Source organism: Typopeltis vanoorti, chromosome 24 (genome assembly GCF_054136105.1).
Source record: "Typopeltis vanoorti isolate ZY-2024b chromosome 24, IOZ_Tvanoo_1.0, whole genome shotgun sequence".
Taxonomy (NCBI): Eukaryota; Metazoa; Arthropoda; class Arachnida; order Uropygi; family Thelyphonidae; genus Typopeltis; species Typopeltis vanoorti.
Genome location: NC_143572.1, coordinates 37,908,622 through 37,935,547, shown reverse-complemented (window position 1 = coordinate 37,935,547; position 26,926 = coordinate 37,908,622). Strand labels below are relative to the sequence as shown.

The 26,926-nt window shown below is 38.0% G+C and overlaps 1 protein-coding gene across 1 annotated transcript in view; it reads left to right on the top strand.

Annotated features, from left to right (window-relative positions):
• kl-2 (dynein heavy chain 2, axonemal kl-2) overlaps positions 1-26,926 on the top strand; it is a 1,497,432-nt gene that overhangs the window by 922,876 nt on the left and 547,630 nt on the right. Inside the window, exons 38-39 of the mRNA XM_090414156.1 lie at positions 2,590-2,805; positions 9,779-10,079. Of these exons, the coding sequence (XP_090270282.1) occupies positions 2,590-2,805; positions 9,779-10,079 (517 nt within the window). The remainder of the gene's footprint in view (positions 1-2,589; positions 2,806-9,778; positions 10,080-26,926) is intronic.

The following is a 26,926-nucleotide window of genomic DNA, read 5'->3' as shown; positions in this document are numbered from 1 at the left end:
CTTCTGGCTGGTATCTATACTTGGGCGTGGCTACCAAGCTTATTAACATCTAACACAAGAAAGGAAATTTCACTTGATACACTTCTGATTCTTTTGATTCTTCTGATTCAACCTCTGCCAGCAAAGGTTGGTCGATTGGTAGAACCTCTGCTACTAATGGCTTGCAAAAAGTTATGCAAGTTTGCGCACGGTTAGTAGTTGGAAGGGGATCAATCGTTCGATGCTGTTGGCACACTCTCTCTCTCGATGAGTCTTTGGACTCCCTGGAGGTGTCACATAATAATAATAGTAATAATTCTTTCACCTTTAATTCTCCTAATTCTTGCCTCTCTTCTACATTTTGCACAGAATCATTCACCTCACTACTATATATGCTGAAGTGTTCATTAAATAATTCCATAATTATTTTTCCTTTTGCTTGCCATGTAACAGAAAAATTCCCTTGGATTAGCTTTGACCTGACTGCCCAGTCTCCTGTCATATTCTACTTTTTCTTTTTTAACCATGCTTGTCACTTTTCTGGCCTGCACTTTATATTCTTCATGTATCTGTTCGCTACAACTGTTTTATGTTTCCTCCATAACAATTCTTTTGTAATACTGCTTGCTTGATTTCACTGTTCATTCATCTCAACCCTACTCTATTTATTCACTTAACTCTTGGTATGCAGTTATGTACTGCTTGTGTTAGACACTGGCTTAACATTTCCCATGTACTGTCAGCATCTTTTCCACATCTAACATCAACCCAATGTATTGATGTTAGTTGACTACGTAGTTTCTCATAATCATCCACCTTATAATTCCACATATAGACCTTCTTGGTAACATCTTTTTCCTCTTTAACCACCTTCCAAACCAATACCTCTTGATCACTTCTCCCAGGAGGTGGTAGCATTGATACCTCATGTGAAGATATCACCAAATCTAACACCAATAAAACTCATGTTGCTTATATCAATACTGCTTTAGATAGTTATCCTGCATTGATGGAATTAGGATCATCTTCCTTTTACTTGTCCAACTAATTTGTCTAAACATTTCACAATCAGTGCTCTCCTATTCGCTGGCTTATAACAACTTCTTATTAGATATACTATTCTATTGATCTTAACTTCACACTAAATAGCTTCAAAATCTTCACATACTACTACTATTTTCAACTTCTCTTGAAGGACACAATTCCTGTACTTTCATTAACAATATTCCCTTCCTCTCTTCACCTTCGTATCCTTTCGGAAAACTCTGTATCCTACCATTTCAAGTCCTGACAGCATATCATCCTCAGCTAGCCAAGTTTCACTTATTCCAATTATCCTTGGGTATACTGATTTGATCAATGCTACATAACAGCTCTCCACTCTTTGCAGCAATCTCATCCACACAGTCAATCTGATATAGTACACTTCTCTCTTCGTTCTGATCCCATTTCCCTGATTCTGACTCTGATTTTTCATTCATTTTCTTATCATCCCCAAATTTTTGCACTGCATCACTCTACTCTGCCATGATCACTTCCTCACCTTTGTATCCATCCTGTTACTGTCCTTCCACAATGTGCTTCTTGATATCTCTCTCTCTGACTCTTAGTGGTGCTAATTTCATATTAATCCTGTGTACTCTTAGCAAACAACAATCACTGCATATGATTAACACCAAATCTATTCAAATGCATTTCATCATCTTTGAACCATTCTAACTTCCCTTCAAATTCATTCCATACATTCACAAATTGAACAGTCTATGTGGCACAATTATCTTATCATTCAGTATCATTGCCTTCCTTGTCACCTCACTACTGTCATGTCTGGGTGACAAACTACTTTCCCAGTGATGCTATTATCCTTCACCTCTTGCAACAACTTGCAAACATGTCTTATGCACCTTATTTTTTACTACATTTTTAATGATTGCATCACTCTATAAAGCAACCCTATCATCTTTTGATACTTGCTTCTTCCTATTAATCTCCTTGTTATTTACATCAGTTATTCTCTTCTTTAAATGCTCAATTTCCTACTTTGTATGCTTAATCTGTTCTTAACCTGAATCACCCTTCATTTTCATTAACTCTCACCTGATCTCTTCCATGTCACTTCTGTTATTAATGTCACAAGCAGTTCCATCCATTTTTTGATTATTCAAAAATGAGAACAGTGTTCTCATTTTTGGTATGCCTTAACCTTTTGTCGAACTACTTGTACACTATAATACATTTCTTCTTGTTATTTAATCCACCACTCCATATATCTTTAATGTTATTGGGCACATACATAAAACAATTGTTGCATCATATCCACTGCAAAAACTCCAATGAAAAACTCGATCTCTGAGTTGAGACCTTCCATGTTGCTGGCATACTCTGTTTCAGCGCCACCATTATTGTAAAATATAATTATATTTCATATGTGCTTCGATTTTATGTATTCAAAACATATTGGTAGTAGACACAAATTTAGGATCATCATTTTTGATTGAATGTTTAATAGAAGATATAAAATATTCTAATTCTTTCATAAAATTATCACATTTTTTACATATATGCCCAGAATAATTAACCATACACTATTATATTGTAATTTCATTTCAGATAAAGGGGACAGGAATTCTATGTGCCTCAAATTTTAAATTAGCAGAATTTCTTTCATACCCAACAACTCAAGAGCAGTGGAATTTATGGGGTCTTCCTAGTGATCAGTATTCTACAGAAAATGGTGTAATCATTACAGAAGGAAACAGATGGCCTCTTGTTATAGATCCTCAAGGACAAGCTATTAACTGGTTAAAAAACATGGAGTCAGAAAATGTAATTGTGTTATATTATTTCTGATTATTTTCCCTAAAGTATTCTGAAACAAATCCAAATGTCTTCAAATTTTTTTTTGTTTTTTGTAGTCATTCCTGTTATCCTTGTTAGATATACATGAAGTCAAAAGAATCATGAAGTTCACTATAACTATCATGACTAATTAGTGCTTAAATTAATTTCATCATCATCATCATCATCTCTCTCTCTCTCTCTCTCAAGAATATACTGTACCTCTTCCATAACTCTCCAATTAAAATTATATATTTAAGTAAAATTAAGCAAAAGAATAATAAATATCTATAGTTATAGTCAAGTGAGCAAACAATGTCTGCATTTCAGACTTTAAAGAGTTTACAATGGAACAAAAACTTATGAAAATATGAACCTTCAGAAGAGTTGAAAAAAAAGGTTTGTATTTTGGCAAGAATAAGTGAATCACAGTGTGTGAAATATCAATGAGAGCATGAAGGAAGTAGCTTGATGATGAGGTGAGAGTAAGGAGTAAAATAGAACACTGACACAGTGACACAGTGTCCTTCATAGGACAAAATGGGAGATAGAACAACTGGAGAAACAATGGTCCTATAGTATCAGGAGTGAGAATGAAAGAAATATTGAATTGGAAAAGTATGAATGAGAGAAGATATGAAAAGAAAGTGCAAGAAACGTGGAGCAAGAAGACTCGATAATAACAGGCATACTTAATGAGAAAGTGATGAAAACATGTTTTCCAGGTGCAAAGATCAAGGCTGTTAGTAAATGTTAATTAGCAGAGGGGATAAGTGAAAGAATCGATTGTTTTGGCTGGCATGAATGATTTGAACGTTGAGAAATATAGATATGAAAAGAAAGATAAGAAAATATGAATGAAGTTGTTGATAGAAGTAAAGAAGAAGACTGAGAAAGAAAAGATTGTAAGATTGCTGCCTCAGTATAACAGGACTGAATTGAGAAGAAAGACCATGATTGCAAATGGGTCAGTGAGAAGATTGAGCAGGAGGAATGATGTGCAGTTTTTAGATATATGGAGGATTAAATTTAATTGAGGAAAGGAATTGCATGTGCCTGATAAACTGCATTTGATTGGTCTTGAAGTTAGATTTTTGAAGAGAGAGTCTTGTTCAGTGAGAGATTGGAAATGCAACATCAGGGAAACTTGAAGTATTGGCATGTGAGGGGGGGGGGGGGGGTTGGAGGATACTACCTTAATGAGCACTTGATAAAGGTTTTGTCATCCTTGTAAATGTGACATCATGGAGAGTTTGAGAGAAGTGGATCAGGAGGAGGAAAGACTGGCTCTGAGTGAGGAAGAGGTATATATGGAATTGAGTAAAACTAGATGTTAATAAGGCAGTGGGACTTGATAATATATCACCACATATTTTTAAGAAATGTGCCAGGAAGTTGACATTTGTTTTGGTATATTGTTTAATATGTTTTATATTGGATCAAATTCCAAAGGAGTGGAAGGAAGGAAAGATTGTACTGCTACATAGAGGATCCTTTCCTTTAGTGTTACACAGTGATCAGCAACCTGACCTGATGAACGACCCCTGATATGCTGATCGGTCGGTAATTTGCAACCATAGTCTTGGATCCTCCTTTATGCAGTGAAACTATTTCCCCTCTTTCCACACCTTCGAGACTAAACCAGACCCGAGACTCAGATTAAACAACATGGTCAAGGGAACTGATAATTCCTTAGCTGCTTCATGCAAGACCCGTGCCAGTGTACCATCCAATCCCACAGATGTATTCACATTAAGGTTCTGTAATAGACTATTCACCTCCACTTCATTCATCACAATTCCCATATAAACTAATGGTTCCTTCATTTTTTCAATGTCACCACCTGGATGATATACTCTTGCAAAGTGCTCACTCAGTAATTCCACTTTATCGACTGATTCAGTGACCTCCTTACCATTGTCATTCCTTAAAATCATTTTGCCGCGTATAGTTTTTTTTCTTGCTTGCAGCATATTGAAAGAACTGTTTGGGATTCTCTTTAGCTTGCATAGCTAGTTTCCTTTCATAATCTGCTTTTGCTTTTTTTACCACACTCGTTACCCTTCTGGCCTGCACTTTATACCGTTCGTGTGCCTGCAGGTTACCCCTTTCTTTAAATTCCCTCCACAGTTGTTTCTTTTTTTGCAACTCAAGCTTAATGGTATTATTCATCCATTTAACCCTTACTTGTTTTACTATTCGGACCCTTGATATACAGTCAGCCATAACCTCCTGTAAATGCTCCTTGACCACTTCCCATGCTCTATCGACGTCCAGCCCTTGCAGTTGTACATGCCATGGTACTGATCCAAGCAATCTCCTAAGCTTGTCATACTTGCCAGCATGGTAATTCCACATATACCCTGTCTTAATCGAAAATTCCACACCTTTAGCCACCTCCCAGGTCAAGACTTTATGATTACTCTCACCAATAGGGTCATATTCATTGCAGCCAAATTCTAAGATGCTATTACCAGGTCAAGTACTCTCACACCCATAGTATTTTCAATTACCTGCTGTCTCAGATAGTTATCCCTTAATAATTGAATAAAATCAATTTCCTTCCTCACATGTGTCCTCTCCTCCATTCCAATCAATGTTACCATAGTTGAAATCCCCAGAATAATTATCCTCCTTCCACTCATTTCATCAATTTGTTTATGCATACTATCTCCATCATCTATTCCATCACCTGGTCTATAGCAGCACTCAACTGTATGTTTTATTCTGCCAGTCTCAATCTCAGACCAAATAGCCTCAAATGAACTCCTTTCACTATCCTGCGATACAATTTCAATTCTCCTTGGCTGCAGTTCATCAGTTATCATCAGTAACACCCCTCCCATTTTATTCTCTCTGTCCCTCCTAAACCTTTCTTCCTTCTTGTTCCTAACACTCCTGGCATTAGTATACATGAAATGCAGTGATCCCTTTGTCCCATCCCTAACTTGACTATAACCTACACATTCTATCCCACTAACTATATCATCTTCCGTCAGCCATGTTTCACTAATGCCAATAACCTGTGGCCAGGAAGAGCCAATCAAGGCCAGAAATTCTTCCTTCTTGTTCCTAACACTCCTGGCATTAGTATACATGAAATGCAGTGATCCCTTTGTCCCATCCCTATCTTGATGAGTTTTGCTAAATGGCCCATTCCCATTTTTTGTCCTTAGTGCTGGCTCGGTTACATTATATACATTCTTACACTAAACTGTCTCAGTGATGTGCGCATATCCCCCCCCCTCATTGGTAGTTCTAGTTTCCCTGGTTCTGCACATCCATTTTCACTTCACTTGATATGTGTAATAATGTTACAATTGAACTAGACAAGGGGGAATGGATACACCATGATACTGTTGGATTTTGCTAAGGCTTTTGACAGTATACAGCATGGAAGGCTGTTGCAGAAATTGGAGAATATGGGTTTGGATTATTATTATTATTATTATTATTATTATTATTATTATTCCTGATACCTCCAAGGAGTCCGAAGACTCATCGCGGGAGGACATCTTCAACTGTCTCTACACCTTACCTCTACTACGAATCAACGCCATCTACCGCCCACCTCCAACACCACCACAACTAGTAATTTTTGTCTGTAAATTGCATGTGTTCTGAAGGGCCGATTTGTATGTATGCGGGATGAAAAACCCGAGTTTCCGGGAGAAAAAACCCTGCTACCTCCGTATGAAATATTATAAAATATTAGCGTGGTTAAGAGGATGTCTGACTGACAGATATCGAAAGTAGTATATGTGGGATGTGAGTCTACAAGATTTAAGGTGAATTGAATAACAGTATAACAAGGAGCAACCTTGGTCCACTGTTATTCAATCTGTACATTAATGACATTGGGAAGGATTTGACATACCACAACTATTTGCTGATGATGATGATGCAAAGATAGTTTGGGTAATCAGGAATGCTGCTGATATGCAGTAATTGCAGAATGATTTGAATAGGCTGGAATTGTGGCCATGGGAAAATGGATATCAGTAAATGTAAATGGCTTGATTAGATATCCAGTTTCTTATTATATTGGTGGGATCAGGCTAGGGGTCTTGGAGTGTTAGAGGATAGCAAGTTGAAGTTCTGGAGCCATGTGAATAAAGCTTGTGAATACAACTCAAAACATAATTGTAATGCTGAAACAAACTTTAACATCTAAAGATAAGGATCTTATTTTGCCTCTTTACAAGGCCTTGATAAGACCTCACTTGGACTATTGTGCGCAGGTCTGGTCTCCTGGTTTCTGTTGTGATTCTGATATATTGGAGAGAGTACAAAGGCAAGTGTTAAAAATGATATCAGGATTGTGGAATACTGATTGTGAAGATAGATTGTGAATTTCTAGACTGCAGACATTTGTAAACAGAAGATAGAAGGGTGATCTGATTGAGACATATAAACTTCTGAAAGGGTCATACAGGTTTTCAGTTGATGGAATTTTTCATTTTATGGAGGGGGGAAAGCACAAGAGGGTATTCTTGGAATGTGAGAATGAATTCTGCTGAGAACTGGGTGAGGGCTAGATTTTTCTCTCATAGGGTGGTGCGTGATTGGAATGGGTTGCCATTGAATATGGTGTGTGCAAGCAATGTGAATGAATTCAAGAATAAGTATGATAGCTGGTTAGTGTAGTATGTAGCCTCCCTCAATGAGTCCTTGACTCCCTGGAGGTCTCTCTTAATAATAATAATAATAATAAGCAGATTGCTAAAACAAAACCTGCCCTTCACAAATCCATGCTGACCATCATGGAGAATCTTCTAACCAGTTTTTCCAACACTTTGATTACAACTGCTGATATACAGACCGATCTGTAATTGGAATCTTCTGTTCTCAAACTTTGCTTATGGGGAGGTATTATTTTACCTTCTTTCCACACCTTGGGAACCTTTCCCACTGCAAGACTTTCCTTAAATGACCAGGACAAGGGTATGGTTAACTCTTTTGCACATTCTTTAAAAATACATGGTGATATGTCATCTACTTCCACAGCTTTATTAACATCTAATCCAAGCAATACTTGCTACTTTAATTCTAATTTTTACCTGTCTTCTACATGTTTTGTTGCGCAGAATCATTCTCACCACTACGATATACACTGATGAATTGTTTGTCAAATTATTCAACTATATCATTTGCTATGGTTTATCTGCTACCATTTGACAGGGTGCCACATGATAAGCTGATATTTAAGTTGCAACACATGGGTCTGGATGTCAGATTGGTCAATTGGATTCAGGATTGGCTGTCTGATAGGTATCAGAGAGTTGTGTATGGTGGATCAGTTTCAAGGAGACAGAAGGTTACAAGTGAGGTCCCACATGGCTCAGTACTAGGACCTATATTGTTTAACCTTTATATCAATGACATTGCCAGTGGATTGCAAGGGGATATTCAGTTGTTTGCAGATGATGCAAAGCTGGGAATGGTTATTAGTAATAGTGCAGATGTGGTAGCCCTGCAAGAGGATTTGAATAAGCTAGATAGATGGACAAATGAATGGGGGTGTCAGTTTAATGCTGCAAGATGTAAGGTCTTGAGGTTTGGGAATCATCGATGGGATGCTGCATACTCTATGGGAGGAGTTATACTGGAGGAAGTTGGGGAGACAAGAGATCTGGGGTTGATGATTGATGGAAACCTGAAGTTTAGGGGACATATTGCAAAGGTGGTGAAGGTAGCACAGAGAATTGCTGCAATTATGAGAAAGACACTGACCTGCAGAGATAAGAGGGTTATCATTCCATTGTATAAGTCTCTGATCAGACCACACTTGGATTATTATTCTCAGATTTGGTCCCCAGGATTTGAAGGGGATAAATTAACTGTGGAAAAGATACAAAGACAGATGACAAAGATGGTCTCAGGACTGTACAAGGATAGTTATGAGAATCGGCTGAGGGAATGTGGACTGCAGAGTTTGGCAGATAGAAGAATGAGAGGTGATATGATTGAGACTTTTAAACTGTTGAGAGGTGGTTACAGGGGTGACACTGGGGAGTTCTTTCATTTGGTTGAACAGCGGGAAGGAGCGATGACAAGAGGCCATCCCTGGAAGTTACAAAAGGAAACTGTGAGCAAGAGGGTGAGGAGTGGTTTCTTTGCATGGAGGGTGGTTGAGCCATGGAATGCATTGCCTGATAGAGTGGTGAGGGCAAGAACGGTCAATGAGTTTAAGGAGTGGTATGATAGATGTGTTTCTTAGGGGGAACCTCCCCTTGATGAGTCTTGACAGACTTTATGTTCTTAGGAAGGACTTCCCACGATGAGTCTTTAGACTCCATGGAGGCCTGAATAATAATAATAATAAGTATCTGCCAGCATCAACCTTCCATAATTATTTTTTCTCTTGCTTACCACATAGCAACAAAATTCCCTTGGATTAGCTTTTGCTCACATTTAGTTTCATCTCATATTCAACTTTTTCATTGTTAATCATGCTCGTCACTTTTCTGTGGATGCCCAGTGAACAGATAATGATGATGATGATGTCATTTTTCTGGCCTGCACTTTATATTCTTCATACATCTGTTCACTGCAAACTGTCTTGTACTTCCTCCATATCAACTTCTTTTGTAACAATGGTTGCTTGATTTCACCATTCATCCATCTCACTCCTACTCTATTTATTCACTTAACTCTTGGTATGCAGTTTGCATTGCTTGTGTTAAATACTAAATTATTAGATATTGAATGTTAGATATGTATTAGATAAATGTTAAATGAGATTTAAGAACAAAAGATAAAAAATTATAAAAAAAAAAGATACAGAGATAAATTAGATAAAAGATAGATATTTGTTAGCTAAATGTTGCATATTGATTATTATGTTTAGCCAACTCGCATGTTGATTGCATATTCACTTTATTAATGTAATTAATGTACTTTAAATTATGTGATATTTTGTTATTTATTTCAAAAATGTGACACATGGTTCCTTTTCCAGGATTTGAAAATAATAGACTTTCAACAAACAGATTGTTTACAAATTATTGAGAATTCTATTATATTTGGAAATCCAGTCTTAGTACAGAATGTGCAAACTCAGTTAGATCCAACTCTTGATCCCCTTTTGAGTAAAGCATTTGTGGAAAAGGACAAAGATATGAAAATTCAATTTGGTGACAAAGAAATTAGTTTCAATCCTGAGTTTCGATTTTATCTTATAACAAAATTAAATAATCCACACTACTCTCCAGAAATTTCCAGTAGAGTATCAATAGTGAATTTTGCAATTAAAGAACAAGGTATAAGACTTCAGTTTTTGTTCTACTTACTCTAAAGTTAATTAATATTGTTTTCATCTGCTTTCCTTTATGTTACATTGTTTTAAAAATGCATATTAATGCTTTTTCATACTGCTTTTCTAGTGCAATTAATTAGGAATAGAAATTTGAAATAATTAAAACAGTAATTAAAATTCAAGTTAAAAAAGCCTAATAATAATTTCATTCAAAAGAATGAAATTAACAGTAAGTATTTTTTTTGTATGATTTTTTTTTTCTTTATTTATAAGACCTGAAATGGAATTTCAGCAAACACAGTGTATCAACAGATGACAGAATGGTACTCTGTGACATTAAGTTACCTGAAAGACAGTTGTCTTTGACATTAAGTTGTCTGCTGGCCTGGTTGACTGAGTGAGTAGTGTATCAGCTCTCCAGCCAAAAGGCTGCAGGTTTGAATCCCGCCGTGGGCATGAATATTTGTGATTGTCTGTAAAAGCACTAATGGTGGTAGTAAGGTAGATGGTGTTGGTGTTAGATGATGAAGGTTGGTGGAGTTGTAGGGTGAAGAGTTGTAGAGTTGATGCCCACCCTCGTTGGGCAGCATAAGAGAAGTGGAAATAACAAATTCCATAAGGTCTACAAAGACCAAGCAAGGAGGGTGACTTGGTTAGTGAGGGTAGCTAAAAAGAGGTATGAACAGCAGTTGGTTAAGGAAGCCAAAAAGAATCCTAAGGAGTTCATTCGATATGTAGCCAGCAAAAGAAATAATAATTATGGAAGGATAACATTGATTGGAGAAAATGGTATAAAGACAGCTGATGCAGAATGTGTGTGGTGGAGATATTTAATGAGCAGTTCATAAAGATCTTTCAATCTTGTGAATGTGACTTCATGGAGAGATTGAGAGCAGTTGATGATGGGGAGTAGAGACTGACTGTAGGTGAGCAAGAGGTGTATGGGGAGTTGAGTAAACTAGATGTTAATAAGGCTGTGGGACTTGATAATATATCACCACGTATTCTGAAAGAATGTGCCAGGGGTTGACACCTGCCTTGACATATTTTTTTTTAATATGAGTCTTGCACTCGGTCAAGTTCCTATGGAGTGAAAGGAGGGCAAGATTGTGCCACTTCATATAGGAGGTGATCGAACTCAAGCATCAAACTATAGGCCTATCTGTGTGACAGGTGTTGTGGTTAAGTTGTTGGAGAAGTTTGAGAGAACTAGGATCCAGAGTTTTGTTGATAACAATGGTATTATCTTTGATGGATAGCATGGATTTGCTAACGGGAGTTCATGTTTTAGTAATCTACTTACTTATTACAATAAAGTGACTGCTTCCTTGGACAGAGGAAAATGATACACAGTAATATACTTGGATTTCACAAAGGCTTTTGATAAAGTACCTCATGGTAGGTTGACAGTCAAACTAGAGTAGATGGAGTTGGATATTAGATTGGTGAATTGGATTGGAGACTGGCTATCTAATAGGTATCAACAAGTTGTGTATGGGGGAGCGATATCCAGGAAAAGGAAAGTCACTAGTGGAGTGCCTCAGGGGTCTGTTTTGGGTCCAGTACTGTTTAACTTGTATATTAATGATATAGGTGAAGATTTGGATGGAGATATTCAGTTGTTTGCAGATGATGCAAAGTTGGGACGAACCATGAAGTGTAGTGAAGATGTTGTGACCTTACAGGAAGACTTGAATAAATTGAGTGATTGGGCACAGAAATGGGGATGTGAGTTCAATGTTGCAAAATGTAAGGTTTTAAAATTTGGAAAACAAAGATGGGATGCAGAATTTATGCTTGGTGAGAATATATTGTTGGAAGTAGAGGAAATAAGAGATCTGGGAGTGATAGTGGATAAGGATCTAAAATTTAGGGGACACATCACCAAAATTGTGAAGACAACACAAAGGCTTCTGGGAATGATGCAGAGGACACTGTCATGTAGAAATAGGGAGATTCTTGTTCCATTGTATAAGGCTTTGATTAGTCCACACATGGAGTATTGTGTCCAGATTTGGTTGCCTGGTTTTCAGAAGGATGAAGAAATGTTGGAAAGGGTCAAAAGGTGATTGACTAAGGTAGTTTCTGACCTCTGGAATGTCGAGTATGAGGAAAGATTGAAAAGATGTAATTTGCAGAGTCTAGTGGAGAGAAGGAAGAGGGGAGATATGATAGAGACCTACAAGTTGGTAAGGGGTTGTTATAGGATCAATGGTGGAGAAGTTCTACAGGGAATAGTGGGAGATCAGGGGAGAACCAGAGGTCATCCCTGGAAATTGTATAAAGAGGGTGTGAGTAGGGGAGTGAGAGGCAGGTTTTTTTCGTGCAGAGTTGTGAATGATTGGAATGCCTTGCCTGAGAATGTGGTGTCTGCAAAAAAGTTTGAATGTGTTTAAAACACGGTGATGAGCTGTGTGTGTGTGATAAAAGGACCTCCTAGATGAGTCTTTGACTCCATGAGGTCTTGGGGTGGTAATAATAATAATAATAATATCTGGATGATAAGGAAAATTAGAATTCAGGGACTAGTTGACCCTAAAGACATTTTTGGAATGTTGAATATGAGAATATGTTGAAGAAATATGTCCTGCAGAGCTTGGCAGAAATGGAAGAAGAGGTGATATGATTGGAACATAGAAGTCAACGAGAGGAGCATATCAGATGTATATAGAAGAAGTATTGCACAGGTTAATAGACAGAAGCAGAATGAGAAGTCATCCATGAAAACTGGATGATAGTCATAGTGATTTGAGTAGAGAAGCACAAAGTACATTAATTGTATGGAGAGTGGTGAATGAGTGAAATATATGTTGGAATGGAATGGAATGAGTATTATCCAAACTCTGAATATCCTATAGACAAGGAGCAGGCTTGGTTGGCCGAGTAGTTAGCGTATCCACTCTCGAACCAACAGGTCATGAGTTCAATTCCTGCTGTGGGCATAGATGTTTGTTATTGTCTTACCTTTTTTACTGCTATAACCTTTGTTATGGTGCAATATGACATTTTGTTGTCCTTGCACCATTAAAACCATAAATCATCATCATCCTAAAGACAAGGTATGTTGTGTATTGTGTCCGTAGAAAGTTTGGAATCCTGTGATTTCATGCATCCACCCAGTCATCTGACTGAGTGGATGCCTGAAATAATACTAATTCACTGCTCATCCATTTTACTTGTACTTTATTTACAATATAACTCTTGATATACTGTTGTGCATAAGTGTATACTCTCTATAGAGTTTAACATAATCACTTGTGTTACAATTCCACTTTCAATTTCTTTTTCTCAATGTTAACATATGTATCCACAGTCATCACAACTTTGATGCTTCTCCAGTTCAGCTGTTTAGATTTATTCCATTAAACCTTATAATGTCTTCTTCATTCCTTCTGCTGAATGCTTCAGTTATTCTCCTCATTATTATTATTATTATTATTATTATTATTATTATTATTAAACAAGACCTCATGGAGTCAAAGACTCATCTAGGAGGTCCTTTTATCTCACACACATCTCATCATATCGGGTCTTAAACACATTCAAACTCCTTGCAGACACCACACTCTCAGGCAAGGCATTCCAATCATTCACAACTCTGCACGAAAAAAACCTGCCTCTCACTCCCCTACTCACACCCTCTTTATACAGTTTCCAGGGATGACCTCTGGTTCTCCCCTGATCTCCCACTATTCGCTGTAGAACTTCTCCACCATTGATCCTATAACAACCCCTTACCAACTTGTAGGTCTCTATCATATCTCCCCTCTTCCTTCTCTCCACTAGACTCTGCAAATTACATCTTTTCAATCTTTCCTCATACTCGACATTCCAGAGGTCAGAAACTACCTTAGTCAGTCGCCTTTGGACCCTTTCCAACATCTCTTCATCCTTCTGAAAACCAGGTAACCAAATCTGGGCACAATAGTCCATGTGTGGCCTAATCAAAGCCTTATACAATGGAACAAGAATCTCCCTACTTCTACACGTCAGTGTCCTCCTCATCATTCCCAGAAGTCTTTGTGTTGTCTTCACAATTTTGGCGATGTGTCCCCTAAATTTTAGATCGTTATCCACTATCACCCCCAGATCTCTTCTTTCCTCTACTTCCAACAATATATTCTCACCAAGCATAAATTCTGCATCCCATCTTTGTTTTCCAAATTTTAAAACCTTACATTTTGCAACATTGAACTCACATCCCCATTTGCTTGCCCAATCACTCAATTTATTCAAGTCTTCTTGCAAGGCCACAACATCTTCACTACTCTTTATGGTTCGTCCCAACTTTGCATCATCTGCAAACAACTGAATATCTCCATCCAAATCTTCGCCAATATCATTAATATACAAGTTAAATAGTAATGGCCCTAAAACAGATCCCTGAGGCACTCCACTAGTGACTTTCCTTTTCCTGGATATTGCACCCCATACACAACTTGTTGATACCTATCAGATAGCCAGTCTCCAATCCAATGCACTAATCTAATATCCGTCTGCCCTAGCTTGACTGCCAACTTATCAAGAGATACTCTATCAAAAGCTTTTTGTGAAATCCAAGTATATTACTGTATATTCTTCTCCTCTGTCCAAGGAAGCAGTCATTTATTGTAATAAATAAGTAGATTACTAAATCACGACTTCCCTTTAGCAAATCCATGCTGTCCATCAAAGATTATACCATTGTTGTCAACCCAACTCTGGATCCTAGTTCTCACAAGCTTCTCCAACAACTTAACCACAACACCTGACACACAGATAGGCCTATAGCTTGATGCTTGAGTTCGATCTCCTCCTTTATGAAGTGGCACAATCTTGCCCTCCTTCCACTCTTTAGGGACTTGACCGAGTGCAAGACTCGTATTAAAAAAATATGTCAAGGCAGGTGTCAACTCTCTGGCACATTCCTTCAGAATACGTGGTGATATATTATCAAGTCCCACAGCCTTATTTACATCTAGTTTACTCAACTCCCCAAACACCTCTTGCTCACTTACAGTCAGTCTCTCCTCCCCATCATCAACTGCTCTTAATCTCTCCATGCAGTCACATTCACAAGATTGAAAGATCTTTATGAACTGCTCATTAAGTATCTCCACCACACTTTCTGCAACAGCTGTCTTTATACCATTTCCTCCAATCAATGTCATCCTTCCATAATCATTCTTTCTTTTGCTGGCTACATATCGAAAGTACTCCCTCCTAGGATTCTTTTTAGCTTCATTAGTTAACTGCTGTTCATACCTCTCTTTAGCTACTCTCAGAAACCAAGTCACCCTCCTTGCCTGGTCTTTGTAGACCTCATGAAATTGGTTACTTCCACTTCTCTTATGCTGCCTCCACAATGCCCTTTTTCTCTGTATTGCATGCTTAATCTCTTTATTCATCCATCTCACACCTACCTTATTTAACCTTCTCAACCATGGTATACATTTAGACATTTCATCTACTAAATATTTTTTGAAAATCCCCCAAGCTGCATTGATCTCTTTTCCTGCTAACTCCTCATTCCATGCAACACCTGCAAGCTGTCTCCTGAGTTCTTCATAATCACCCCCTTTGTAGTTCCACATATACCCTTTTTTCACAGGGGTCCTTGCACTGCTGGCAACCACCCAAGTAATCACCTCATGGTCACTTTCACCAATTGGTGGATGATTTGATACCTCATTGATAATTACATCCTCCGATGAGATGACCAAATCCAAGACCCTTAATCCTCTTGTGCCCTCTGTTACATACTGTCTGAGGTAGTTATCCCTCAAAAACTCAAGAAAATCATTTTCTTTACTTCCAGTTGCTATCTCTTCATTCCAGTCTATATTGCCATAATTAAAATCACCCATAATGATCACTCTTTTCTTATTTGCTTGGCTTATTTTTACTATACATTTCACTATCACCACCATCCACATTACCAGGTCTATAACAACATCCCACCAAGTATTTGATTCTATTCACCTCTATCTTACACCGTACTGCCTCAAAACCACTGGCCCCATTTCCCTCTTGCATCTCTACCTTGTATGGACATAACTCTTTCTCTATCATCAATAGCACTCCCCCTCCCTTTTTACCCCTTCTATCCTCACGAAACACATCATACCTTTCCATCTCTATTCCTGTCAGGATGTCATCCTCATCTAACCATGTCTCACTTATTCCGATAATCTCTGGGTGCACAGACGCAATTAGTGCAACCATTTCATCCGCCTTGTTTCTTATACTTCTAGCATTGGTATACAAACACAACAACTCATTTATGGAGCTACAGCTAGTTCCACTGATACCACTCACTCGATGTGATCTCTTCATGCTGGACTGGGGCCATTTCCCTTTCTGCTTCTTCATTTTAGAACCCTTTGCAATTCCATCTGTTTCCTTTTGATCCCTGATCATCTCATTACTTTCCTGCCTACACATTCTCTCACCTCCTCTTGGAGCATCCAGCTTTCTCACGCTGTGTATCCCTGTCCACCCTGAGCCTCCCCGTTTCCCTGCTCCTCTTGCACACCCATTCTCTCATTTTCTGTACTCATACCACTCACTTCCCCATTCATTTCCACTTCTTCAATCTCTCCTGTCTTACTCTCCTGCTCTTCCACATCACTCCCCTCTCGATCTGATTCATTCTCTCTATTCACTTCTCCACTTTCCAGCAGCAGTCTCTCCAAGCAACTCACACCATAACCACTCAAATGCAGTCCATCGCTCCCATACAGCTCACTTCATCCCTCAAACTCATTCCACACATTAACAAACTGTACTCCTATCTCCTCACACATTTCAGCCAGAATATCATTCATAATCCTTGCTCTCTGCCTCGTTTCACCACAATCTTACCTAGGCAACACACTGACTACCCTTCCTGTCACACTATTCTCTTTTATCTTTCCAAATAGTCTCCTGACATTCATTTTGACATGCTCTTTGTTCTCTCTCAAATCATTTGTACCAATTAATACAATTAACTCTTTTGCTCGTTCCCACCTCATATTCAATGCCTCAATCACTGTACTCATTTTACCGCCTGGAAAACATGCCTTGTGCATTTTATCCTCTAGCACACCTTTTATAATGGAGTCGTCATAAAACGCCACTCGCTCATCTTTTGTTGACTCTTTCATGCCATCATGATTTATTTTAATAGTTTTGACCTGAATTCTCTTAATTTCATTCCGCATCCATTTCATTTCTTGCTTCATCCAATCCAATTCACCTTCCGAACCTTGCGACACATTCTCTCTATAATTATATCTTTCTAACTTTCTAACTCTCGACCCTCTCTTCTCACTTTCCCTCTCATTCATTCTTCTTTGTTTCCATACTTTCGGTCCAACATACATCCAACTTTCACTATCATTCTTCTCACTTTCACTCTCACATATCTTTCTTTGTTTCCGTACTTTCGGACTAACATGCATCCAACTTTCGCTATCATTCTTCTCACTTTTACTGTCATTCATCTTTCTTTGGTTCAGTACTTTCGTTCCAACATGCGTCCAACTTTCGCCATCAGTCATTCTTTTTTCGCTATCATTCATTCTTTCGATTTTTTTTACTTGCGATTTCTGCATCACGCCATTTCTACTTTCATTCGTTCTCTCAATTTCGTTTCTTTCTGCCTCACTTTCGTCCTTTTTAACGTCCGTTACGGTTGTCAAATCGCTCTTTTTATTTTTTTTCTGATATTTTAACATTTTTTCGCCTGTCTATCTCACCATCCTTAGCTTTCCAACGTGCACTCACGACACAATCGGTACTAGCACTTTCTGTCATCAACTTCATATTCGCATTCATCAATTCCTCGTTCAGGTCACATTTCACACACACCCTTCTTCTATTTGCACTAAACATCCACAAATCATTTATGTAATCGAAGGAATACATATAACAGACCTCACACTTAACGAAACAACTGAAATCCAAATTAAAATCATGGAATGACAATGCCGCTGCCTTTTTTTTTTTTTTTCTCTGCAGGTTACTAGGTCTAATATTAACGATTTCGTATTTAGTTGAAGCAAGAAAAAAAAACCCACACTAATAATATCGGTAGCGTACAATGTTTACAGCCTCTCTTACTTAAACAATTACGCATATATACTTAATTATTCCTAGTAAAACTTATCTGAATCAGGAGCTCTTCAAAACACGTCCGTAGCACTTGACCCACTAGCACCCAATATTATAGAGAATACTGCCATATCTTAAGTATTCTCACTTTTGACAGCCAAATCTTAGAATCTCCATTTACTGAAAAAGTCTCACTCTTTGTTTGCAGAATTATCACTCACATTTGTCGTAAAGATTCCAACTTAACCATCTTGCCAAATATATCTATCCTGTCAAGTATCATTGAGTGGATGTCTGATGAAAATTATGTATGTGGTGGGGGAGGCAATGTCTAGAAAAGGTAGGTGACCAGTGTCATGCCACAGGATTCTTGAGGCACTGAATTTCATCTTGTTTATTGTGATATTTCACATGAACTGATAGATGATATTCAGTTGTGTGATGAAACAAAATTATCATTATTAGTCACCTTCATTGAGTTGGAAGACTCATTACGGGAGACCATACTAAACCATCATAACTTTTCTTAATTAAACTCATTTAGCATCAAAGCATAGACAGCTACCTCTGGCAATCTATTCCTGTCACTTGCTAGGCAAAAAATCTAGTTCTTATGTCCTTTATTAACCACACTCTTACACAATTTCCAGACGTGAACCCTAGATTTCTCCCTATTCATTGTGTATTGAAATTGTTCGTTTGCATCAATCTTATAGAACCCTTTAGTAACTTAAATCCCCTCTTTTCTACATATAAATAAATTTTGCAATCCTCCACACCTTCAGTCTATACTCATAGGTAGCATGTCTCTGAATCTCTGAAAGAAGAGGATGTATTCTAAAGATTGAGTACATTAACGTTAATAAGGCAGGGGGCCCCTACATGGAATTTCACCACATGTTTTACAGGAATGTGTCATTCGCTTGGTTGTTTAATGAAAGTTTGCAATGGGACAGGTACCTGTAGTGGAAGGAAGTTAAGATAGAACCATTGCATAAGAGTAGCAGTAGAATGAAGGTCTCAAGCTATAGGCCTGTTTGTATTTCTTCTGTAATTAAGATTTTGGAGAAATTGGTAAGAGTTCTTATACAGAATTGGGTAGATGAGGACAATATTATTTATGTAGGCCAGCTAGGATTTAAGGGTATTCTTGTTATAGTAATCTGGTAACCTTTTACAATAGCGTAACAAGAGCAATTGATGAAGGTAAGACATACACTGTGGATTGGTGCTCTCTGGTAAATATCAGAGAGTTGTATATAGGGAGCAGTATCAGGGAGTAGGTAGGTTACAGGGGAGTTCCACAGGGTTCAAAATTGGGACCACTGACTTTCAGTCTTTATGTCAATGTTATTGTCACAGGGAGATGGTCAGTTGTTAGCAGATAATGTGAAGCTCAGGAGGGTTATTAGTAATAGTGCCGATGATTTGTCTTTTGAGATTTGGAGGACATATTGCAAAGGTTGTGAAAACATCTCTGAAAATTGCTGCAATGTTGAGGAGGATGACCACAAGAGATAAAAGTGTGGTGGTCTCACTCTATATAGCCTTGATCAGACCACATCTGGATATCTGTGCTCAGATCTGGTCACTAGGAGTTGAAGGGAATGGAGTAATCTTGGAGAGGGTGCAGAGACAGATAACAAAAATTATATCAGGACTGTACAGTGTTGTTTATGAGGACAGACTGAGGGCATTCAGACTGTAGAGTTTGGTAGACAGAAGAAAAAGGGGATATGATCGAGACATTTAAGCTATTGAACGGTTGTCATGTTAACGCTTGACATTTTTCATATGGTAGAATGAGGGGAATTAACAATAACAAAGGGCCATTCCTGGAGGTTGCAAAAGGGAGTGGTGAGTAAAAGGGGTAAGAAGTACGTTCGTTTTTTGCATGGAGGGTGGTAAAAGCATGGAATGAATTGCCTGCATCGATGATGAACGTGCAGACATGGATGAGTTTAAGGAGTGCTATGATAGACTTTGGATTGACTTCCCCCCCCCCTCACAATGAGTCTTTCTTATGACTCCATGGAGATAAGGAAAATAATAATGATAATTATAATAATCTACTCTACCACCACAATCCCAAGAAACCAAATCTGTGCACAATAGTCAAGATGCATTTCTTCTATGATGACCTGTGGAGTATCCATAACACATGATACAGTAAAATAAATTTTTAAATTTATTATGTAAATATTTTGTCTTATGAATCATAAGACATCATCAGTACAATTATTGAACAATAATAGGAATTGAATTAGGAAACAGTAGAGCATAAGCTTAAATTGGAATTCCTCTAGGTATACAGTTGTGCATTAATGAATTGAAACTATTGGGTTTCAATTAAAATTAATGAAATTAAATGAAAATATATAAGAGATAAATTTATTTAATACAATTGAGGATAACAATTTCCCAAACTTTTGGAATAGCAAGGCAGTCATTATGATTGAGATTAGGTGTATGAAGTAGGCTTCAGCACTTTCTATATATATGGATCCATGAAGCAGCTTAGCATTTTGCCATTGGATCCTGTGGCTAGCATTTTTCAATTCCATGTTGTGCAATGCCTGATTTGTGAGGTTTGATAAGATAAAACATATCTCCAAACACCAAGCCATTTTCGTGTGATCTTGATGTTCAGAGATACGTTTATTTACAGATCTTCCTGTTTGTCCATAGTAAGACAAGTTACAGAAATCTGGTACTTAGAATACACCAACTAGCATCATTGGTGAGAATTTGCTTTTAGGAGAAGGTAACAGGTCACAAATTTGGTAGATGGGTGTATAGGTGGCAACGAGTTGATATTTTTACATAATTTTTGCCACACGTTCAGAGATGCCTTTAATATATGGTATAGGAGTCCTTTTTCAATTCTCCAATTTTTGTTTTAGAAATTTTTTAGTAGAACAAATCTTGTGTGCTCTGGATACTAGGGATTTTATGATGCCATATTTTTGAAATGGATAGTGAGCTGATGTATTATGTATATAATGACTTGAAAAAGTTGGTTTTCAGTAGACAGAAGTGGAAATGGATCCATTTTGCTCACACTGGATATGTACATCAAGAAAGGAAATACCTTTTGATGATTCTTCTTCTAGTATGAACTTGATATGAGGATAAGGTGTTGATTTTTTGTAGAAATGAGTAGAGTTATGGTTCTGCGTGATTCCAACCTGAAAGACATCATCATCATTGTACTGCAGCCAAATTGTTGGTTTTGAGTCAAGAGAAAAATATTCTTTCTTCTAGATGTTCGAGAAGAAAAACATTGACATTGTCTCTCAGGTGGTTACAGGGTTGACACTGGAGAGTTCTTTCGTTTGATTGAACAGCGGAAAGGAGTGATGACAAGAGGCCATCCCTGGAAGTTACGAAAGGAAAGTATGAGCAACAGGGTGAGGAGTGGTTTCTTTGCATGGAGGGTGGTTGAACCGTGGAATGCATTGCCTGATAGAGTGGTGAGAGCGAGAACGGTCAATGAGTTTAAGGAGTGGTATGATAGACTTTATTTTTCTTGGGGGGGAGGGGACCTAGCCTCGATGAGTCTTGACAGACATTATGTTCTTAGGAAGGACCTCCCACGATGAGTCTTTTGCTCCATGGAGGCCTGAATAATAATAAAATAAAAAATTTTCATCAGACATAATAGTGGAATTATTCGAATTTGCAATTACAATACATTACTTTATATATTTTAGAACTGCAGTGATATCGTCCTTATCACCTAACCTAGTCAACTTTTTTCAACCTTTGCTAAATCCAAGAAAATGTGACAGAGGCCTAGCCCTCTTGCACATTCTCATAACACATGGATTGACATGCCATCTAATCAATGTCACTGTTGTATTCACATTGATATTTCTCAGTATGCTGAGCACCTATAGTTTGCTTATGTCAATTCTCATATCAGCCTCTGTCACATTTTCTTGGATTTAGCAAAGACGTTTGACAGGGTGCCACATGATAAGCTGATGTTTAAGTTGCAGCACATGGGTTTGGATGTCAGGTTGGTCAACTGGATTCAGAATTGGCTGTCCAATGGGTGTTGGAGAGTTGTGTATGGTGGGGCAGTGTCAAGGAGGCAGAGGGTTACAAGTGGGTCTCACGGGGCTCAGTATGGGACCTATATTGTACCTTTATATCAATGACATTGTCAGTGGATTGCAGAGGGATATTCAGTTGTTTGCAGATGAGGAAAAGCTGGGAAAGGTTATTAGTAATAGTGCAGATGTGGTGACCCTGCAAGAGGATTTGAATAAACTAGACAGATGGGCAAATGAATGGGGATGTCAGTTTAATGCAGCAAAATGTATAAAGTCTTGAAGTTTGGGATACATCGATGGGAGGCTGTATACTCAATTGGAGGAACTGTACTGGAGGAAGTAGGGAAGACAAGAGATCTGGGGATCATGATGGATAGAAAACTGAAATTCAGGGAGCATACTGCAAAGGTGGTGAAGGTAACTCAGAGGATTGCTGCAATACTGAGAAGGACGCTAACCTGCAGAGATAAAAGAGTTATCATTCTGTTGTGTAAGACCCTGATCAGACCACACTTAGACTCTTGTTCTCAAATTTGGTCCCCAGTATTTGAAGGAGATAAATTAACTGTGGAAAGGGTACAGTACAAAAGGCGGATAGCAAAGATGGTTTCAGGACTGTACAGTGTTAGTTATGAGGATTGGCCAAGGGAATGTGGACTGCAGAGTTTGGTGAATAGAAGAAGGAGGGGTGATATGATTTAGACTTTTAAGCTGTTGAAAGGTGGTTACAGGGGTGACACTGGGGAGTTCTTTCGCTTGGTTGAACAGCAGGAAGGAGTGATGAAAAGGGGCCATCCCTGGAAGTTGCAAAAGGAAGCTGTGAGCAAGAGGGTGAAGAGTGGTTACTTTGCATGGATGGTGGTTGAACTGTGGAATGCATTGCCTGATAGAGTGGTGAGAGCAAGAATGGTCAATGAGTTCAAGGAGTGGTATGATAGAATTTGTGCTTCCCAGGAAGGACCTCCCACGATGAGGTCTTTTGACTCCATGGAGGCCTGAATAATAATAATGATAATAATAACTATTGTCTATTTGGTAATCAAAAAAATTAGGATTCCTCTTTTGTTCAAGGAATTAATTTACCCTTGAACAGCTATTAACCCCATATAAATCACAAATCCACCCATCCATCAACTACTGTTTGCACATCTGGGGAGGTGTCCCTAAGAGCTCTCTAAAAATACTCAACACAGTGGAGAAGAAAATAGTCAGACTGATTAATGACTCATGAGATTTCCAGCTATGTCATAGAATGAGAAGATGGAAGCTGTCTCCTGAGCTTTTCATAATCACCAGCCTTGTAGTTTCACATATATCCTTTCCTCACAGAAGTCTTTATGTAGTTGTCAACCATCCAGATAATCACTGCATGGAAATGGAAACTCTCATCAACCAGAGGAAGCTTTGACACCTCATTTATGATAAGATGATCAAATCTAAAACTCTTGTTTCTCATGTTCCCTCAGCTACATACTACCCAAGGTTAGTTGTCCCTTAAAAACTCAAGAAATTAATTTTCTTTACTTCTGGATGATATCTCATCACAGTAATCTATATTAAACAGGAAGAGTATGCATACTTCTTGGATACTATTCAAGAACTATATCTAGCAGAAGCAATGTCTAAATGTATTCTAAGTGTCAGAAGTTTAAATAAGGCAGGTGTGAAATGGATGAATGAAGAGATTACGCATGAAATAAAGAAGGCATTATAGAGTTAGAGCATAAGAGGAGTAGTAATAATCCATTGTAAAGAATAAGCAAGGAAGGTGACTCGCTTGGTAATGATGGCAACATTACAGTATAAGCAGCAATTAGCTAACAAAGTCAAACAGACCCTAGAGAATTTATTTCATTTGGTCTGTAGACAGCATAAGGAAGAACGATTATGGAAAAATGATTATGAGTCAGTGAAAATAGTAAAAGGCTAACCACTAACGATAATTCAATGAACACTCATAAAGGCCATATGGCTCTTCCCTAGTAATTCATATAGGTATTTCATCCTCATGAATGTGACATCATGCAGAGTTTGAGTGCAGTGGAAAGAGAAGGTAAGGAGAGATTGACTGTGAGTGAGCAGAATATGTATGGAAAAACTGATTAAGCTTGAAGGTAATTATGTTGTAGGACTAGATATATCAGTACATAATATATATCAAACTCAAGCTTCAAATTATAGGCCAGTCTGTGTGTTGAGTGTAGTGGTTAATGTGTTGGGAGGTTAGTGAAAATAAAGACCTGGAATTGAGTTGACAATAGTGGTATTTCTTTGAAAGATAGCATGGATTTGCTGTCTCATTCACCTCCATGAGTCATTATGCTGTCTGCCATCACTCAACACAGCATCTTCTTAGGTTGGCCTTGAAACCTTATTACTCCAAGCAGTATCATTCATAGTCTCAATAGCTACATGTGCCTGTCTTATTCAAAATGCAATATCTACTTTGCAATGTCCAGTTTTATCCATCATGGATTCTAGATAATTAAAAGCACTCACTCATTTTATGGTTCCCATCACTTCTTCTTCACTTCACTGGGCATCTACAGATGCCGTATGGTCACTCCGATGCTCGGTGATGTGCCACACCAGGTCTCGCCATGTAGTCCTGTTGCTTGCTTTTCTGGCGGCCTCAACTCTCTGAAGAACAGTCACTCCACACATGCCATCTATCCATCTCATTGGTGGTCTACCCCTGCCTCTTTTACCAGGAACTTTACCTTCTGTTACTGTTCTGAGAAGTCCCCATTTCATCCTTTCTATGTCCAAAATATTTTAACTTTCCTCTGTCAATATCCTTAAGAAGCCTTAAAATTCTACTGATCTTTTCTAACACCCAATCATTTGTACGTCTTTCAGTATATGATATCCTCGACAGCCTTCTGTAACATCACATCTCAAATGAATGTTTCCGTTTCTTATCTGACTTCTTTAGGTTCCAAGTCTCACATCCATAAGTCGCTGTTGGAAAAACAATTGCATCCAAAATCCTCAACTTTGTTTCCATAGAGATAGATCCATCCTTCCAGATTTTAGACAGGTCTCTGACTGTTGTTTTAGCCATTCCTAACCTTTTTCTGATGTCTTCTGAACAGCAATTCTTCATATTAATAATGGATCCCAGAGCCTTTCAGCATGCCACATGCAACTTGATGAACTTGATCTTCATTCTCAGTCTATCCACAAGCAGGTCAATAATGCAAAACAGCCATTAAAAAAATCAAAATCTGCTTTTGAAAAAGTCAAATGCAGAAAAGTTGCCTTGGTCCATTGCAAAGCTATTGGGTACAACTTCTGCTTGTCTTCCCTCTTTCTCTTTCTCTCTCTCACCACAGTCACACCACCTAAAGATAAAGTGATCACCTACCATCATTCTTTTCCTCTTCCTGAATAGATGACCAAAGCAGATCACTTGCTAGAATACCAATAACAGTGCTCATCTTTTGCCACACAGATATCTGAAGAATATTAAATCACCTAGAATCAAAAAGTCTTCTGTACTGTCAGTATATCTCATTGCACTTAAAGCTATACTCTGGAATTAGTACCCATATACAATTATTTATACTGTTCACTTCTACCCCATAACATGGAAGCAAACTTAAATTTAAAAAAGAAAAGAAAACAGTGGGAAATGATTTATTTCCATTGTTTTTTATTGATTCATTGTCTTCACTTTAGTCTTCTCTAAAATAATGGAAAGTCAAGCCAACTCTTACTACCTGGAACTACAACAATATGGATTCTAACTCTCTGTATCCACCTCTAGACACATGCCAATGAATGGTTATAGACTTTTTTTTTATCATCCACTACCATCTACTGTCTAAGAGAGGGGGGGGGGTCTGGAAAGTAATAAACACCTAGAGCAAAAATGATATTAAAGAAACTGATAATATAACCATAAGAAAGAACATACGAGAATATAAGAACATAAGTTACCTTTAACTCTGCTACTAGTATTTTTGTTCTACGTTTATCACAACTTTCCAGATCCCCTCGCCACCATATAGTTGGATAGCCAGTTTTTGCTAGTCCATCTTCAAACTTCTCCACCAGTATGGATGTGCCAGCTCTAGTCTAAAACCCTATCCATAGTTTTAGTGATTATACAATTTTCCATTTAATAGTGTATTTGAAGATACAAGGGACGTCCAGAAAGTAAGTTCCAATGGGCTGTCAGAGAAACAAAAATATTATTATTATTATTATTATTAAGAGAGACCTCCAGGGAGTCAGAGACTCATTGAGGGAGGCCACATACTATACACACCAACTATCATACTTATTCTTGAATTCATTCACACTGCTTGCACTCACAACATCCAATGGCAATCCATTCCAATCACGCACCACCCTCTGAGAAAAAATTCCAGCCCTCACACCCTTCTTGGCAGCCTTCATTCTTGGCTTCCAAGGATGCCCTCTCGTCCTTTCCCCACCCTCCATAAATTGAAAAATCCCATCAATTGAAATCCTGTATGACCATTTCAGCAATTTGTAAGTTTCAATCATATCACCCCTCTTTCTCCTGTTTGCTAGTGTCTGCAGCCTACAAATTCTCAATCTGTCTCCATAATCAGTATTCCACAATCCTGATATCATTTTTAACACCTGCCTTTGTACTCTCTCCAATACATCAGAATCACAACGGAAACCAGGAGACCAGACCTGCGCACAATAGTCCAAGTGAGGTCTTATCAAGGTTATGTAAAGA